The sequence below is a fragment of the Stenella coeruleoalba genome, assembly GCF_951394435.1.
Source record: "Stenella coeruleoalba genome assembly, chromosome: 3".
Lineage (NCBI taxonomy): Eukaryota > Metazoa > Chordata > Mammalia > Artiodactyla > Delphinidae > Stenella > Stenella coeruleoalba.
The window spans coordinates 43917911-43934440 of NC_137148.1; the positions used below are offsets into that span (position 1 = coordinate 43917911).

General features: G+C 36.1%; 1 protein-coding gene across 3 annotated transcripts in view; it reads right to left on the reverse strand.

The window, feature by feature from the left end:
- The window catches only part of MIER3 (MIER family member 3), a gene marked incomplete at its 5' end in the record, with an annotated part of 30334 nt that overhangs the window by 10057 nt on the left and 3747 nt on the right, over positions 1-16530 (reverse strand). For all 3 annotated transcript variants that reach the window (XM_079918754.1, XM_079918756.1, XM_079918755.1), the window contains 7 exons: positions 15-96; positions 2538-2689; positions 4442-4514; positions 4706-4791; positions 5737-5857; positions 7066-7200; positions 15659-15804. In XM_079918754.1, the coding sequence (XP_079774880.1) occupies positions 15-96; positions 2538-2689; positions 4442-4514; positions 4706-4791; positions 5737-5857; positions 7066-7200; positions 15659-15804 (795 nt within the window). The remainder of the gene's footprint in view (positions 1-14; positions 97-2537; positions 2690-4441; positions 4515-4705; positions 4792-5736; positions 5858-7065; positions 7201-15658; positions 15805-16530) is intronic.

The window sequence follows — 16530 nt, forward strand, 5'->3', positions numbered from 1 at the left end:
CAAGTGTTTCTTACCTTGAGAGGCCTTTCCGTTGCAGCAGTACCTTTCAATTGCTTCCTTTATATTATGGTTACACTTGAGAAGTTCATATAATGCCTTAGGGCAAGGGAAAAAAAACTATTCAATAAAACTTACCAAAAGTTCATACTTAAAAAAAAAAAACTCAAAAACAAACAAACAAACAAAAACAGGTGTATTGTAAGAGTCCTGACAAATACTAGCTGAAGTGCTCTCTAATTTCAGGACATTTGAAGCGTATGTTTGCCCAGACATTTAATCTACGTAACTATCCTGTATATTGACTCTGGTATCCGAAGAGTTTGTTCATTCTGATTCTACCTCTCAGAAGTTATCTACCAGTATCATTCCTCACTTTTTTTTTTCATTGCCAGGCCTTCTGAGCTGGGAGAATATCCCTATTTTAGATGATTATTTCTAGTCAGGAAAAGTCAAGAATTATGGTCTTCTCTCTTGATAGCACCTTCTGCCTGCCTTTTAGAGTTTTAATAAAAGAGAATAGCAGCAGGTCTAGAATAGAAGGATGGATATTTTAGTGACTGGAGTTTATAGTTATTTCCATCTACTATGGAAGATATCATTTTTTAAAAATTAGAATTTCTCCCATTAAACCTGTTTGGAATTATGAATATACTAAATAGCAGCAGACAGAACTCAACTGAAAGTTAAATAATAATCCACCTTCCCAAGTACATTTCAAGAAAGGCAAGGATATTGGTAAACCTATTAATACATCAATAGGTTAATAATCAATACATTAATAACCAATCATGAAAAACAGCTGCTAAAAAAGCTTCAGATAAATCAGTACCCATTTCTATTTTTAAAAAGACAAAACCTGTAACGGTTATAAGTAGATGGATACTACCTTACTATAAGAAAGACAGCCTGTATCAAACCAAGGCTGGTATTATTCTTTTTTTAAAATTTTTGGCCACACCCCGTGGCATGTGGGATCTTAGTTCCCTCACCAGGGATTGAACCCGTGCCCCCTGCATTGGCAGGCGGAGTCTTAACCACTGGACTGCCAAGGAAGTCCCAAGGCTGGTACTATTCTTAATGTAAAAACCTTACATGTATTATCTTCCATCAAAAGCAGGCCTCAAACCACTGTAACTACCAAAAGTCTCTGAGAGTTATAGCTAATGCAGTAAAACATGTTCTAGGAATAAGAGATATAATAATGGTAAGGAAGGAACAAACGTATAATTCAGTAATGACTTTAAAACTAGAAAACCTAAGAGAAACAACTGAAAAATCATTATACTAAATTGAATAGTTTCAGTAGCTTGAGAAAAAAATTTTTTAATTTATATTTCTCTAAATCAACATATACAAATACAAATATAATAGTGATCCCATTTACAACAGGGCTAAATACTGTATTTAAAAATAATGAGGAATTAATTAAATGCATGTGATACTTAAAACAAGTAAAAACATTTGAGTGATTAAAAAAAAAGTCAAATACATAGAGAATCAGAACATGTTCTTGAAGTAGGTTTTATATTTTAAAGGTACTAATTCTTCCAAAATTAATTTATAGTTTTAATGGAATATCAATAGGAAAAGCCAATGGGATTTCTTTTTGACAGCTGACAAAACTACTTTGAAGTTCAGCTAGTTTGACTTCTCTGTGTTATTCGGAAATTCAAGTTTGAGTCCACCTATCTCTGGGCACTCATTAGCTGGGATTAGCTAGGCTGGAGATAGAGTGTAAAGGTATATGAGAGGGGCAAACAACATCAGAGAGAAAAAACCCTAATAGGCAATACTTCCACCCTTAACCCACACATCATCAGGAGCGTACTCCATCTACAAGCACACAGTATTTAACGAATGCTCCTAAAGCAAATTTATACACTGTTTTGTTTGTTTGTTTGTTTTTGCGGTACGCGGGCCTCTCTCTGTTGTGGCCTCTCCCGTTGTGGAGCACAGTCTCCGGACGCGCGGGCTCAGCGGCCAAGGCTCACGGGCACAGCCGCTCCGCGGCATGTGGGATCTTCCCGGACCGGGGCACAAACCCGTGTCCCCTGCATCGGCAGGCGGACTCTCAACCACTGCGCCACCAGGGAAGCCCTATACACTCTTAATAGACATGAACTTTAATCACATCCTGAATAAAGTTCAAGAATAATCCAAAAAATAACTTTAACATAAAATCTAAAAGTCCGACCACAGAGAATGTTTAAATAAACAATGGAACATACAGACATCAAGAATGAAGTATTAAAGAAATCTCAATGGCAAAGAAAATAAGACTAAGTAATTAAAAGGATATAACATGGTAGGTAAAGTAAAATATATGTGTGTGTATACAGAAAAAAAGGCCAGAAGACATGAAACAATAGAATGGTTATCATTAGGTCTTGGGATTTTTTTTAAACCAGTATTTTCCAAGTTTTAAAAATCAGAAAGAGATAGCCAGTTCATATGTAAGAAATATTTGAATCAAATATAAGAAAATCAAGAAGATACTATATTAGTTAGCTGCTGTTTCAACAAAAGTTGATGTATACCTGTTCATTGTCCCTTGTGTGCGTTCCTGCAGAAATTCTATCCATTATTTTTTCGTTTCCAGTTCTTAATGAGGTCTCAACAAGGTACTCCTTAACTTTGCTCTCCAAAACCACACCAGGACGCCAAAGTAATTGGTCTTCATTTTCATACACTGATAAAGAAAATCCCATCAACACATTAAAAATAGTGAACACACTTTAAGATGTATACAAAACTGTTTTTCCTCTTCCTATACAAGTAACTAACTTTGAGGACACCAGTAATTTGATTGTCCGGCAAGCTGAGTCTTTCATTAGTAAAGGTTTAAAACAATTTTTTTTTTAACTTTATTAAGGTCCAAGTATTCCAGTCACTAGAGCAAGTAGCTGTTTTGGTGACTGGATTTACTAACAAGTTAGAAAGCTTTCTATGCTTTCTATGCCTAGTAGTGGTGTCTTACATTCTTCTAATGAGGGGGTAAAAATAACCTGTGTAAATTCTTTAATAAACTTATTACAATTTTCTCTTAAACTCCCTAAATGGCTCTATGAAAATGTCTACAGGTTAAAAATTGCAAACAAATTAAAACAAACAAAAATAAATAACAATCAAAATATCTGCCAATACTGAAATACCTAGGAAAGATATAGTTTTCCTTTACTGATTTCTTCCCAAAAGGTAAATTTTTATTTTAAAAAGCAAAAAAATAAAATAAAATAAAAAGGAAGCAGACTAATTAAAAATGGAAAACAATGATAAACAGTAAGATAAGTAAACTTTCCACCTCTTAGAGAAGCTGATATTTAGTAAGCGAAATGACACTAAAACAAACTGTATATTTTATTAACGCAAACACTGTTGCCATACTGAAGGTTTCTACTTCACACAATAAAGTCATACAGATAGCCCAAGTATTTATCCCATTGCTTCCATTCTTCAATTGTAAAATAACTACTAAATATAGCGAATAAAAGTAATTTACTGAGAGCTCACTATGCAGCAGAGACGGTGGTAAGTGCTTTACATTCACCACTGTATAAGGCAGGCATTTCTATTCCCAATGAGCAGGAAAGTTAAAAATAAAGTGTGCCTGTGAAGCAATAAGACTGACTTTTGAGGTAAGTTTCTGGAACCAGTTTCATAAAGAAACTTTAGTCAAAACTGAAATAGGTAATATAGTTTGAGTTTATTCCCTCAAAAGATAGAGAAGGTATACGTTCCTTTCTGAAGGTGTAGAACTGAGAGAATATTACCTCCGCTATGTTTCATCTAAGGACCAGCAGCTGCTGAGCATGTACTTTTGCCCACGGCCAAATCTACGTGTTTCCCAAGTTTGGCTAGGAAGGTGCACCTGGATTTTTACTTCCCACCACCTCACCCCTCCATATTTTCAGAACCAGCTATAGTTGGAATCTACCAAAAATGTGAGGAAAACTGATTACACTTAAGTAGGGGTATATAACAAAAGCAACAGAATCTTTACATTCTACCACCTTATCTTTCAGGGCTGGGGCAAGAGAATTTCTTCTAGCTTCTTTTTTCCTTAAGTGTTTCTTCCCAAGAGGATTATATTCCTAATGTTCTCATTATCTCAGGTGATAGGATGCTACCAACTTCCACTGCAGTGGGATGTAGGCCAAAGAGCTGTACTTTAAGAGCAGCTCCACTATTTTAACAGGTGCTTAGCATACTGAGTTAAGCAGCACTGTAAGGGGCCAGGGTTGGGGGGAAGGGGGCGGTAGTTCTCTGAGTCTCATGGTTAATTAATCTCATGATACATTACTCCTAAGTCAGGCCTAATTCTTCCCTGACTCCAAGTCTGTCTTTATACTCACAGGATGAGCATACAATCAGATATTTAAATAAACATATTGAGTGGTAATTTGGCTTACCAAATATTATCAAAATTAAAAGGCTTCCTTACCTTTCTCATTACCAGCATACTCTCCAAGATAAGGTGGAATCTCTGCTTGATATTGTAAACCAATCATTATTTCCTACAGGAAAATTTAGAAGTAAAAACAACTTATTACAAAAATAAATACTGAAAAAAAATGTTCCAATTCATTAATCAGTTACTACAAATCTAAAGTTATCTCACAAAATTATCGTAAATTATTTCAGAAGTGTTTTTAAAAGCTACTTTAATCCAAATGGTCTACTAAATTATGATGGTAACTTAACATACCTTCCTCAAATCTTCAGGTGAGTTACCACTGTCTGTTTCAACATCTTCAACCTCTGATTCTTTATCTCCATCACACGTAGTATTTGCTTAAAAGAAGAAAGTTAAATTTTAAAAAAGGGTTTTGTTGCCTATTTTTGCAGCACTTGAAAGAGTGCCTGATACTTTATATTTTACTTATGATAAAAATTTGTTGAATAAATGAGATCAGCACAAATATACTAAACCTCTTGTACTATTCTCACATTTTGAAACTAGTCAAAACAAGACACTGAAAACACGAAGAAAGTGCATAATATCCTTATAATTATCTGGTGTACGGTCATATAGTTTGGAGAGGCAAGAGGAAAACCACTACGGTCCCCTTAAAAAAAGAAGGTAAAGCACTAGATTACACTGATTACATTAATCCAGAGTGAGACATACACAATGAGCTGCACATTGAGTCCATAAAAATTATCTTTTTGCACACATATGTGTATGTGTATTGGAACTTGTTATCTGAACAGTTCTTCTACCATAAAAATACCTGAGAAATAAGCAAGATTGCATATAAGAAATTATTTCAGTTCAAAGACCTTTTAAATATTACTGATATACATTAAGGGATAACACCAAGAACTAAAAGAAAAGGATTAAATAAATCACTAAAAATAAAAAATACTTTTGGAGCAACTGATGGTAGTTTTCAAACTGACAGCAGTTTATCAGGAGAGTAAGAGCCTTTTAACAGAAATCCAAAAAATGTCTATAAAATTTCATGGCTGAACTAAGATTGGTTGCCCTAGCAACAGATGAGTCTTGGGAAAGAAAACAGCCCTGCAAAACCAAGCAAATGCTTTCGTTTTTAAAGAGCATATTAGTTTACATCTCCCCCAATAAAAAAAGGTTATAATCTTGTTCAGATTATAATAGTATTTTATTTCAATTAAGTAAAACACTCAGATATTCTGACATAACTACTGAATGTAACAAAATGTACTCAAGCTACAGTATCAGTGCTACTACTAATCAGTAATGATTGGATTTCTTACATCGTAAAGGTCTAGGGAAGAAATCGGAAGTTTCATGGGAAGTCACAGATGGTGTCAGATCATCTGCAGAAGACTGAGTTTCCTCATCATCACCTGACAATAGGTCTTTTGCTATTTCCTCCTATAAGAATAGGAATGCAATGCTAGGGTTAGAAATGATTACATCCCATCAATTTTGAAAAAAAAAGTCTTTATAACATTATTCATAAACATTATGGTATCATAATACAATTAAGAACTAATTGAAGTCTCAGTTTTGAGAAAAGTAAATTTGAAATTCTCCTATAATTTACTTCACGTACACAATTAGTTAATAACATTTACTAATTATATATAATATTAATGCTATACTATTATACATTTATGATATAACAAACAATTTTCTTAATTTGTGGGTATGTAAAGAACTTATCTGAAGCGGTAGACTAATTTTTAGTGAATTTACAACAAAAATAATCTTACTTCTAAGTGGTTAAAAATTAAACTCACTTTCTGCCAACTTAAATAACTAAAAGAAAACAAGAAAGTCTCCAAACTCCACTCTTCCGATAATTTTTTAGAAGTCCAACTAATGCACCACTCCGACCAGTGATATAATTTTAAAAGAAACAGTTCAGAATTAATTTTTATGTAAGTATATAGTCATCCTTGTGCCTGGTACATAGTAGGCACTCAATATTTGCTGAATGACTATGGTCATTAAGGTTTTTGGTACATTAATATCACATTTAATTGAAAAGTGGGAACAACATAACTCACAGGAAGATGTGGAGTCCTCTCCCTGCCTGAGACCTGAAAGATGAGGAAAGTTTCCCAGGGATCTGTTAGCAGAGACCATGACTGAATTCTCCTTGGCAGGGACTAGGCCTCCCCTACAACCAGCCTATGTTAAAGATGTATCACTGAGGCCTTGGCTGCTATGGTCTCTGTCACTCCCAGAGCCCAAGAAAACAGAACTTCTCTCCAACCACTCCATGCCTAAGCCAGATTGGTTTGAAAACTTCTGGGGGATTCATTAATCAATGCATTCAAGTGTCCACAGGATCAAAAGAAGTTAGGGCAAAATCTAAGTTTAGATACAGTATGTCTACACAGGAAAGATAAAAAGTTATGGAAGAATACTCAAATATGCAAAGTATTATGAAGCTATTACTACTTCTAAAGTAGTGAGATCAAAGCCAAACAATATTCAAATCAGTCACCAAAATGATAAGAGCAATGCATCCATAAGAAGTTTACAATTCAGAATTATGAAATGCTTTAAATTAAACTAATAAAAACAGTCAATGGTAACAGATCTGGAATTTTTTTCTACATGCTTGTACTTACTTTGTCTAGTGTCATATCTGGTAGTTCATCTGCAAGTTCACTTGGGGAGCTATTTGCACTGGAATTTGCAACTGCTGGAATTGTAGGTTCATAGCCATAGAATGCCAGTAAATCTTCTAGAGGCATGTTTCCTTCCTATTCAAGCCAGAACACAAACATGAACTCAGCAGATGCCACAATGCTGAACCTCAGATAAACCTTGATGCCATTAATGTTCATAAAGCACATTATCAAAACAGCAGGACCAAATCAAAACCAAGTTTTAGTTTTGCTTTTTGTAACTGTATCCAGAAAACAGGATCAAACACCTAGAGCTATAATTAATATATGAACAAAAGTCTAACAATTAACATCTTAATTTTCATTTTCCAGCATCATTTTACTTTTTAAAAACTTCCTCAAATATTTGCCTTCATGCAGACTTTTTTTTCGCTTTTATATTACTATAACAATTCGCCTTGAAAACATTTCCGATTAATCAATCAATAACTTCACATAATTTTTAGCTTGTTTCCTTGCAATTAACAGTTGACCACTTGGTTTATTCTTCATGTTATTTGGAAGATACCTAATGAGAAAACCTTTGCTGAACATTTACTAACACTATTATGTTTATATATTAATGTTCAAGACACAGTTATCCTTTGATATTCCTACTACTGTCTCTATATTCTGTACCAGTTGTTTTTTTCCCACAACTGTCTGATGAAGTTTGCATTACCACCATCTTACAGATGAGAAAATTGAGGCTTAATTCTGGGTTCGAATCCCAGGCCCCCAAGTTCTCTTACTGGCAGTGCTGCTTTGATAAAATTACAGACTCTGGCTGCAGGACTACCTGTGTTATGAATACTTATGCCATGCCACATAGTGGCACCCAGTCATTGTTTTTTCCCTCCACTAATCTGAAAATAAGTGCTATATTTCCTTTTTTAAAGTAGTTTAATTCAACCACTAAAATGCATAGAACTGTTTATAATTATCATTTAAATGACTTCAAAACCATATATTCATGAACTAGTTAATTTCTTAAATATTTTAAAGACGCTTATGTCCATCTATTAGGAGATTCACTTTTAAAACTAGCTTACGGTTTAATTTTCCCTTTAAAAAAAAAATCTAAGTCATGAAGCACACAGCATGAAAGCAGAGTATGCAACACATGCCTACAGTTGATCACAAAGTGAGCTGGGGAGAGCCAGTGATGTCTCCCAGAGAGCCAGCTGGCTGCCCACCAGGGCCCACAAGGGACACAGGTTCTGGGGGTCCCTAAGAATTGGCCTTCACCTTTGCAGTATAGAACTTACATTTTTCACTATGCCCGAATGAAACAGATTCATGTTATGAGATTAGAATAAGGTATATGACAGAATGCTAATTTGTGAATCTGCAGTAGCAGACATGCACCTTTCCAATGACCATGCCACTCATGAAATCTTTTCAGCTTGGAAGTGGAATCAGTAAAAAGCTGCTTTGGGAGCATGGACAAATTCAGCACAAATTAAGTTGGATGGTCAGGATGGACAGAAATTCACCCATGCCACGGGAAAACCTCATGAAGTATTCTTCTCCCAAATGAAAGAACCCCTCGAAGGTGCCAGAACCACATTGAGAGTTTCTCCAGTCCTGCTCCTTGCAGAGTCCATGCAGCCCATTCCCTCTGGTTCACACTAGTTGTAAGAGGAGACTGGTTACAGCCTTTGCCAACCACCTGTTAGCAATATTTCTCCAAAACTTTACAGTTTCAGATTCCCTCCATGAACTGGGGAGATGGCAACTTTCACTCATCATGCACTGACAGTCCATCTTCCCATCAACACAGCATTTACTGAGCTCTAGGTACCATGTGAAGGACTACTGGCTATGGGTAAAGAAATACAATTTCCAAAAACAAAAAAGAAATCCCTGCTCTCAAGAAATTCAGTCTTGGTGGAAGGAACTGAAAAGTTAACAACTGTAAAACATGGTGCTAGCTGCTTTAATCAGTTCTGGAATTGGTGCTATGAAATGGTAGGTACAGAGAAGGGAAGACCTACGCTCCAGGAATAATAGTATATGGTAGGGAAGTATCACACAGAGGACAAAGACTGAGCTAAGTCTTGAAAGATGAAGAGGCTTTTAACAGATAGGGTTGTGTGCTAGGGACTTGTGGTTCATCGTCAGAAACACTGACTGAGCAGTGACTGTGCCAGGAGCCCACTGTGCCAGGTGCTGGTATGAAACACAGGTCTTGCCCTTCTACAACTTACAGACTAGGGGGATACTAACAATACTCAAATATGGAACTGCCAATTAAGATGCGTGCAAAAGGAATCAATAGGGTCCTGAGACACAGAATTATGTGGAGGGCCTACTGTCATAGGGTTACAGAGTCAGACAGCGAATGACTTCCGCTGAGGCCCGAAGTCTGAGAAGTGACCAATCCTGTGAGGAGCATTCCAGGCAAAGGAAACAACACACTTGAGGCCTGAATATGGTTTTCCACTAAGCCAATGGCCAGAGCACAGAGAGTAGAATGAAGAATGGCTCAAGAGGTGATTAGAAAGACAAGCAGAGGCAGATCACAAAAGGCCTCATGGGAAAGAAACTTGGACTTCATACTCCCAGGGCAATGGGAAGCCATTGGAGAATTATAAAACTGGAGTGACATGACTTTATTTCTTCTTAAATCCTGGGCAGCTGTATGAAGAAAAGTTTGGGGAGATGAAGAGGGAAGAGAAAAGCAGGGAGACCACTTAGGAGTTGCATGCTGGGTTAGGGTAGTGATACAGACATGGAGAGAAGTGAACAGATGAGATGTATTCTGAGGTGTAATCAAATGGGCTACTGGAGTAAAAGGGAGAAAGAAGGACAACTCCCCAGATTTCTATCTGAGCAACTGCCTATCGTGGTAACTTTTACTGAGGTAGAAAAGACTAAAGGAAGGAAAGGTTTATGAAGGAAAAACATTAAGAGCTCTGCAGAGGGACTTCCCTGGTGGTGCAGCGATTAAGAATCCGCCTGCCAATGCAGGGGACACGGGTTCAAGCACTGGTCCAGAAAGATCCCACATGCCGCGGAGCAACTAAGTCCGTGCGCCACAACTACTGAGCCTGCGCTCTAGAGCCCGCGAGCCACAACTACTGAAGCCCGCGTGCCTAGAGACCATGCTCCACAACAAGAGAAGCCACTACAATGAGAAGCCCGCGCACCACAACGAAGAATAGGCCCCGCTCACTGCAACTAGAGAAAGCCCGTGTGCAGCAAAAAACATCCAACTCAGCCAAAAATAAAAAAAAAATAATTAAAAAAAACAAAATGTTTGAGAGGAGAAGAATACGGTGAATTTCATAATTTAAAAAAAAAGAGTTCTGCAGAGGACACAAAGTTAAGTTTGAGAGGACTATGAAACATCCAAGTGGAAAAGTCAAGTTGGCTAAGAGCCTGGAGCTCAGAGGATCAGGCTGGGCTAAAGATATAAATCTGGCATTCATTAGCATCTAGATGATATTTAAAGCCACAGGAGTAGATGAGCTCACTCAGGGAGAGAGTAAAGAGAAGGGGATCTATGATTTATTAGAAGAATTTTCAGATATATTACCCTATAGGCAATGGGACACGTCTAGAAAATTTTAGATATGATTTGCATTTTGAAAAAGACATCCTAGGGGGAGTAGAAGAATAAGAGCCTGAACTAAGAAGGGAATTAAAGAATCTATTTCTTGACTTACGTGATAGAGGGAATGTAGGTAACACAGGAGTCTAAGTGGATTGCCCATTTCTGGCCTGAGAAGGTTAAATAGCTACAGCATCATTATAAGACCAAAACAAAAGACAAATAAACTTAAGGGTAGAGGGTGGGACAGTAGATGATTTAAGGTGAAAGTCGAAGCACTGGGCTTGAATGAGTTATCCAGAAGAGGAATACAGAGTGAGAAGACAAAAGCTAGAACCCTGGGGAATACCATCAATTAAAATGAGGGTAAAGAAAGAAAAGTCCATAAGTACTACAGAGGGAAACACCAGAGGGTAGAAGTAGAACTAGGAGAAAATGCAGGATTGTATAAGTTAAGAAAGAAGCAAGGGTGGAGAAACCACGGATGGTCACTTGGGTCAAATATCAAAGAGAGTTCAAGCAAGATAAAGCAGACATGAATTCTTTGTATCTGTCAATCAAGAATATTGGTGACCTTACAACCTGTTGGGAGAAGCAAAGTTGAGGACTGAATGGGAGGGGAGAAAGTACATACACTATAAAAAGAGAATGTTGAAGGGCAACACAGGGTCAAAACAGAATTTCCAAATGTGGGAAATATATGAGTAGGAGGCCATACTGAAATAAAAAAAATAAGTAGAAGAATAAACTGAGGGCTAAAGCGGTGGAATCTAGGGACTAGCCTGGGATGTGGAAGATACTTTTGGGACCGGAGAGAAGGAAGGAAGAATTAGCATAAAAGTTAAGTTTGCATGTGTGAGGCAAACAGGAGGTTCTGGGTAGTCATTCACGAAAATCCTACTTTCTCTACAAACACACAAGCATGATCATCTGTTGAGGGAGAAGGTGACCTTCTTTGTGGAAACCTCCTTAATACAGTCAAAGGATGACACTGTAATGACCCCTAGAAGGGGCTGGTGCCAAAACACAGAAATTATCTGTACTAAAACTTTGAAGCAAAACTGGAGAAGATTAATCCAGTCTCTGAAGCACTTTACAAATGAGCTTTCTGTTAGAGCCTATTAATAAAGCACTTAGTCCTTTGAAGCACAGAAGAAATGTTTTCAAAATTGAATTAGCAAATCTCAACATCTCTGAGGATCTGCGGTGGCTAGATCAGCTTAGAAGTTTGATCTAGCACCTTATCCCAGGGATGAGGATTTTTCTCTTCTACAATATTTCTCAGGCATTTTGTTGAACCTATTTAAATTTCAAGGGACACATCTGAGTCCAGTCACACTTATAAATGAACTGTTTTGTAAGTCAAAGGATTTGTAACAGGAAGAGCACAATATTTAGAGGCAGAGGACTCACTAATTGCTAACTACTACTGTGGGCAAATCACCTAACCTCTCTCACCTCTATTTCCTCATCTGTAAATAAAAAAAACATTATTTCATTAATCCTATGATGCATAACCTCACATATCAGAAATCAGGATGCACCTCATTACCAATGTACAAATTTCTCATAGTAATGTCCCTCCCTGCTCCCATCTATGCTACTTCTAAATCTACAGTACATCTTACAATCAACAAGGCCTCTGAGCCAAGGAAATAACGCTAATACTTGTCTGACACACCTGATGGTGTTGCTGAATGGGTCAAATGACACTGTCTAAATGAGGTACAAATTAATTTTCACATAACACCAGTCTGGTATCTTATAATACTGGATGCAAAACCGCATACATATAACTTTTTAAAATGCTTTAAAAATAAATCAGTAAGGACCTAGATCAAAGTCTCATTTCACAATGCATATCAGAGGAGAAATCTATATATTAATAAAGGCAGAAATGTAAATTACTTTTTTAAAAGTTATAGATCTAAATCTAGGATTATTAAATTAAAACCTCTCAGGAAACAGTAATGTGAATAAATTAAAATGTAGAACAATATAACATAAACCTTATTTTAGTATGGTTAATAACTAAAATCTTGTCACGTAATCTATTCTCTATACTTACCAAAGTGCTACCGTAAGAAAACTGATTTTGTACCGCTCTTATTTTCCATAACATATAATGTACTAAAAATTTGTAAGCACCAAAATAAAGGCCATATGTATAGACTATCAAATTTATTTACTATGAGCATAACAACTTGTAGTTTTCTAAAACATTAACACCAAGGCTCTAAGGCTGTTACCATGTACCAACACCTAAATCACTGTTCCAATAATATAAGATTAATACATTATTTTAAATTGTATAGAAATAATTTCAAACTTCTTCTAAAAATACAATGATCTTTACTCTTTATATTTGTGTCTCTATCTACTCTTTCTTTTCTTTGTTTTCATGTTTCATTAAACATCAATAAAGAACAGAGACCACATCTACACAGTTATGCTTTACTGCAGATAAGAATCACAGTTCAGATGAAGTGAGCAGTCAGTCACTCTTAGAAACAGCTCCTCTTGTCCCTTGCTCAATGAGAGAAGGATTAGCCTTCTGAGCAAGGACACAGCTCTTAGGTCTTCACTAGAATTTGTTTAAAAATCACCTGGATTGTTCTGTCTCAATTTCCAAGAATGCGACAAAATGCCAAGAAGCAAAACTGCCTAAGTACAGAGAAGTTGAAACATTTAAAGGCCTGTAATTTTTCAGAATCTACAAATTCAGTGACAGGTATCATTACAAAGATTTAATTACTGGAGTTTACTAAACAAAATGAAAATCACAGGAATAGAAACTAGGTATTTCTGTGAACAGCTAAGTGAGTAACTCTTTGCTGTTGATTATTTCTCTATATCTTTCCTATTTTCTTTTAAAACTCACCACACAGATTAAAGCAGCTATTACTATAATCTCTGGGAGAAGAAAACCTACAAATCTGAAAAACAAAATTTTACCAGCCCATAAAAATCTCTACGAGATTACCCATACTCAAGTAGGAACTACATTAACACATTAAATGAAATTTTAAATTCTTACTAGTTTACTGACAAAACATCTATTTGTGTGGTTAAAGCACAGTCTAGCACATTTATTTTATTTTCTTACGTCATGCTGTAAATAGACTGCTGTCTCCCTATCTTTAACAGCAAACACATAATTAAGGAAGGTGCATTATGAGACCACCTGGGACTTTTGACCAAGCCCACAGCAGTGTCCTGACATAAAAAACTACAGGAGAGAAGTATGTATTCTAAGAAGCCTTCCATGAACTTCCACATGAGGCTAAACACCTTTTACTAGACATAAATAGCTACAGGAGTAGATGAGCTCACTCAGGGAGAGAGTAGCTCTCTCTGCTACTGCTTTCTCCCATAGCTCTCACTGCTTACTGCTTTCATAGTTCTTAGCAGAGGACATCAAAAAAATCTTTGCTCTCATTTGTCACCCCACACTAGACCATAAGCTCCCAGAGATCAGAAACATTGTCAAATTGCTCATTTTTGCCATCCCAGGACCCACCACAGTCCTTGGCTTAGTGATAATGCTAGCTGGATTATAATTCTCAATTTTTCTAGGCTACCTACTCATAAGAGGTAGAAACGAATTCCCTGAATAAAGTCAAGGCAGAGCTTGAGACTCTTGGGTATCTTCTCTCATCAACAGGCAACAACTTATCATCACCCCTGAAAGAAGTGATAGGTAAGACTTTTCTTCTTGATTATTTCCTAACAATTTTATCTCTATATTCCCAAATCTGTTTGGCTTTTATAGGAGATATATGTATTTTTTTTAATGATTAAATCTAACCGCAACCATGTTGGATTAATCTGCCAAAGGAATAAACATGTTTAGAAGATTTCAGGTCTACAGGAGCAAGCCTGGGGTCTAGGCCCTGAAGACTCTGCTTCTGTTTCCCTGTGTGTTAAGATGAAAGAAGAAATGCCATAATAGCACAGCCCTGCCTCACAAAGATAGCAGAAGAGATTACTTAAGAATGTGCTTTGTCTTCTTCAAGAAAAAGAAGTATGAAAACTCAGTATTATTCCTGAAAACTTTTGTTATTCTGGGCTGATTAGAAATTTGCAAATAAGGTTAATTTACAGATAAGTATAATCTTTTCAAGGAACCCCTCTCTCTGTAGTTCCTGGTATAAATATATGTTTAAAATCCAGTTCATTTGAATTTATACTGATTTGGGGTTTTAAAAGTTATAAACTACATTTACCTTCCCGACTTTCTAAAAGATGACTGGGTGGGAAGGAAACAGGATATTACTAATTCAAATTTAAAAACAGAGTAAAACTTTTTCTCTCTCAATTTCCTTATAGTAATCCATCAGATTTTAAGTTTCTTGAAGGAGAACTTCTCCCTGTATCTACTGCAGTGCAGTGCTTAGTTAAACTCAAGTTTAGTTAAACTCAAGCTTAGTTAAACTCAGTAAAATAGTGTGATATAATGCAAAGAGGCTGGGCTAGGATTCAGAACTAAGTTTCCTACAGTTCTCTATATCTCAATATTCTCATCTGTAAATGTACCTAGTTCATTGTCCTGGTATAAACTTAAAAACAGGTTAACAAACATAAAATAATTTTTAAAAGTTATATGAAAATGTACTTATTAGGCTATCCTTCAAAATAATAAGAAAAGCAGTAACTTTCTGTACAAGTTAGGTCAAAAGGAAATACGCTGATACTATTTTTTTAATTGAAGTATAGTTGACTTACAATGTTGTGTTAGTTTCAGGTGTACAGCCAAGTGATTCAGCTATTTATATATATGTGTGTGTGTATATATCTTCTTATAAATATGTGTGTGTACATATATATTCTTCTTCAGATTCTTTTCCATTATACACTATTACAAGATACAGTTCCCTGTGCTATACAGTAGATCCTTTGATACTATTTTTATTTCAGGTAGGTTATAAATAATTTATAATAGAATGTCAAAATCTTTACTATAAGTTTGTATTAAAATACTAAAGTAAAATCCTTTACCTTTTCTAAGTCTTCAATTTCAGAACTGAAGTTTTTACCCTCATCCATCATTTCCTCTTCTTCAAGAGTTCTTTCATCATCATAGTCATGGACCAACATCTCAGCAGTGGGGTCAAAATCATGATCCTCAGACGACAAAGACCCAACTGGAAGGAAACAAACTGAATCACTTTACAGGTTCACAAGGCTATTTACAAAAGAAAATAACTTGTGTTCTACTGCCAGTTCCTTAATACACTTGTCTAAAAGCAGTAGAAAAATGTGAGATGGATTATGAAAGGAAGACTTCACAAGAGTCTTACATAGTGAGGCTAAAAACTTCAGTAGAAGGGAATATTAACTTTACTCAAATTCTAACCCTCAAATAAAGGTTCAAATCACAACAGAAATGTGGTTTTTAGAACAAATACAAATTTCTGTGAAGCAGCTATACAGCAATTCAGTCTTCAAAAGCACTACCTCACTTTTCACGTCTATAACAGTATTTCAAGCTCCCCAGCATTAAACCATAAAAGCATGCTTTTCTTTGGACTACTAATAAAGTTCTTAAGGTTATGTGAAGGGAATACAGAAAATCATATCTAAGAGCTTTGGAAGAGGTATCCCATTGCAAGTTGTTTTAGTCAATTCCAACTTGTTTATAAGATGGTAATGCTTGGGAATTCCCTGGTGGTCCAGTGGTTAGGACTCTGCACTTCCACCACAGGGGGGATGGGTTCGATCCCTGGTTGGTAACTAAGATCCTGCAAGCCACGTGGTGTGGCCAAAAAAAAAAAAAAAAAAAAAGATGGTAATGCTTTTTAATGGCAAATCTGAAGTCAACAGGATACCCTGAAAACCAAATGGAGAAATGAATACTATCCATAATCCCG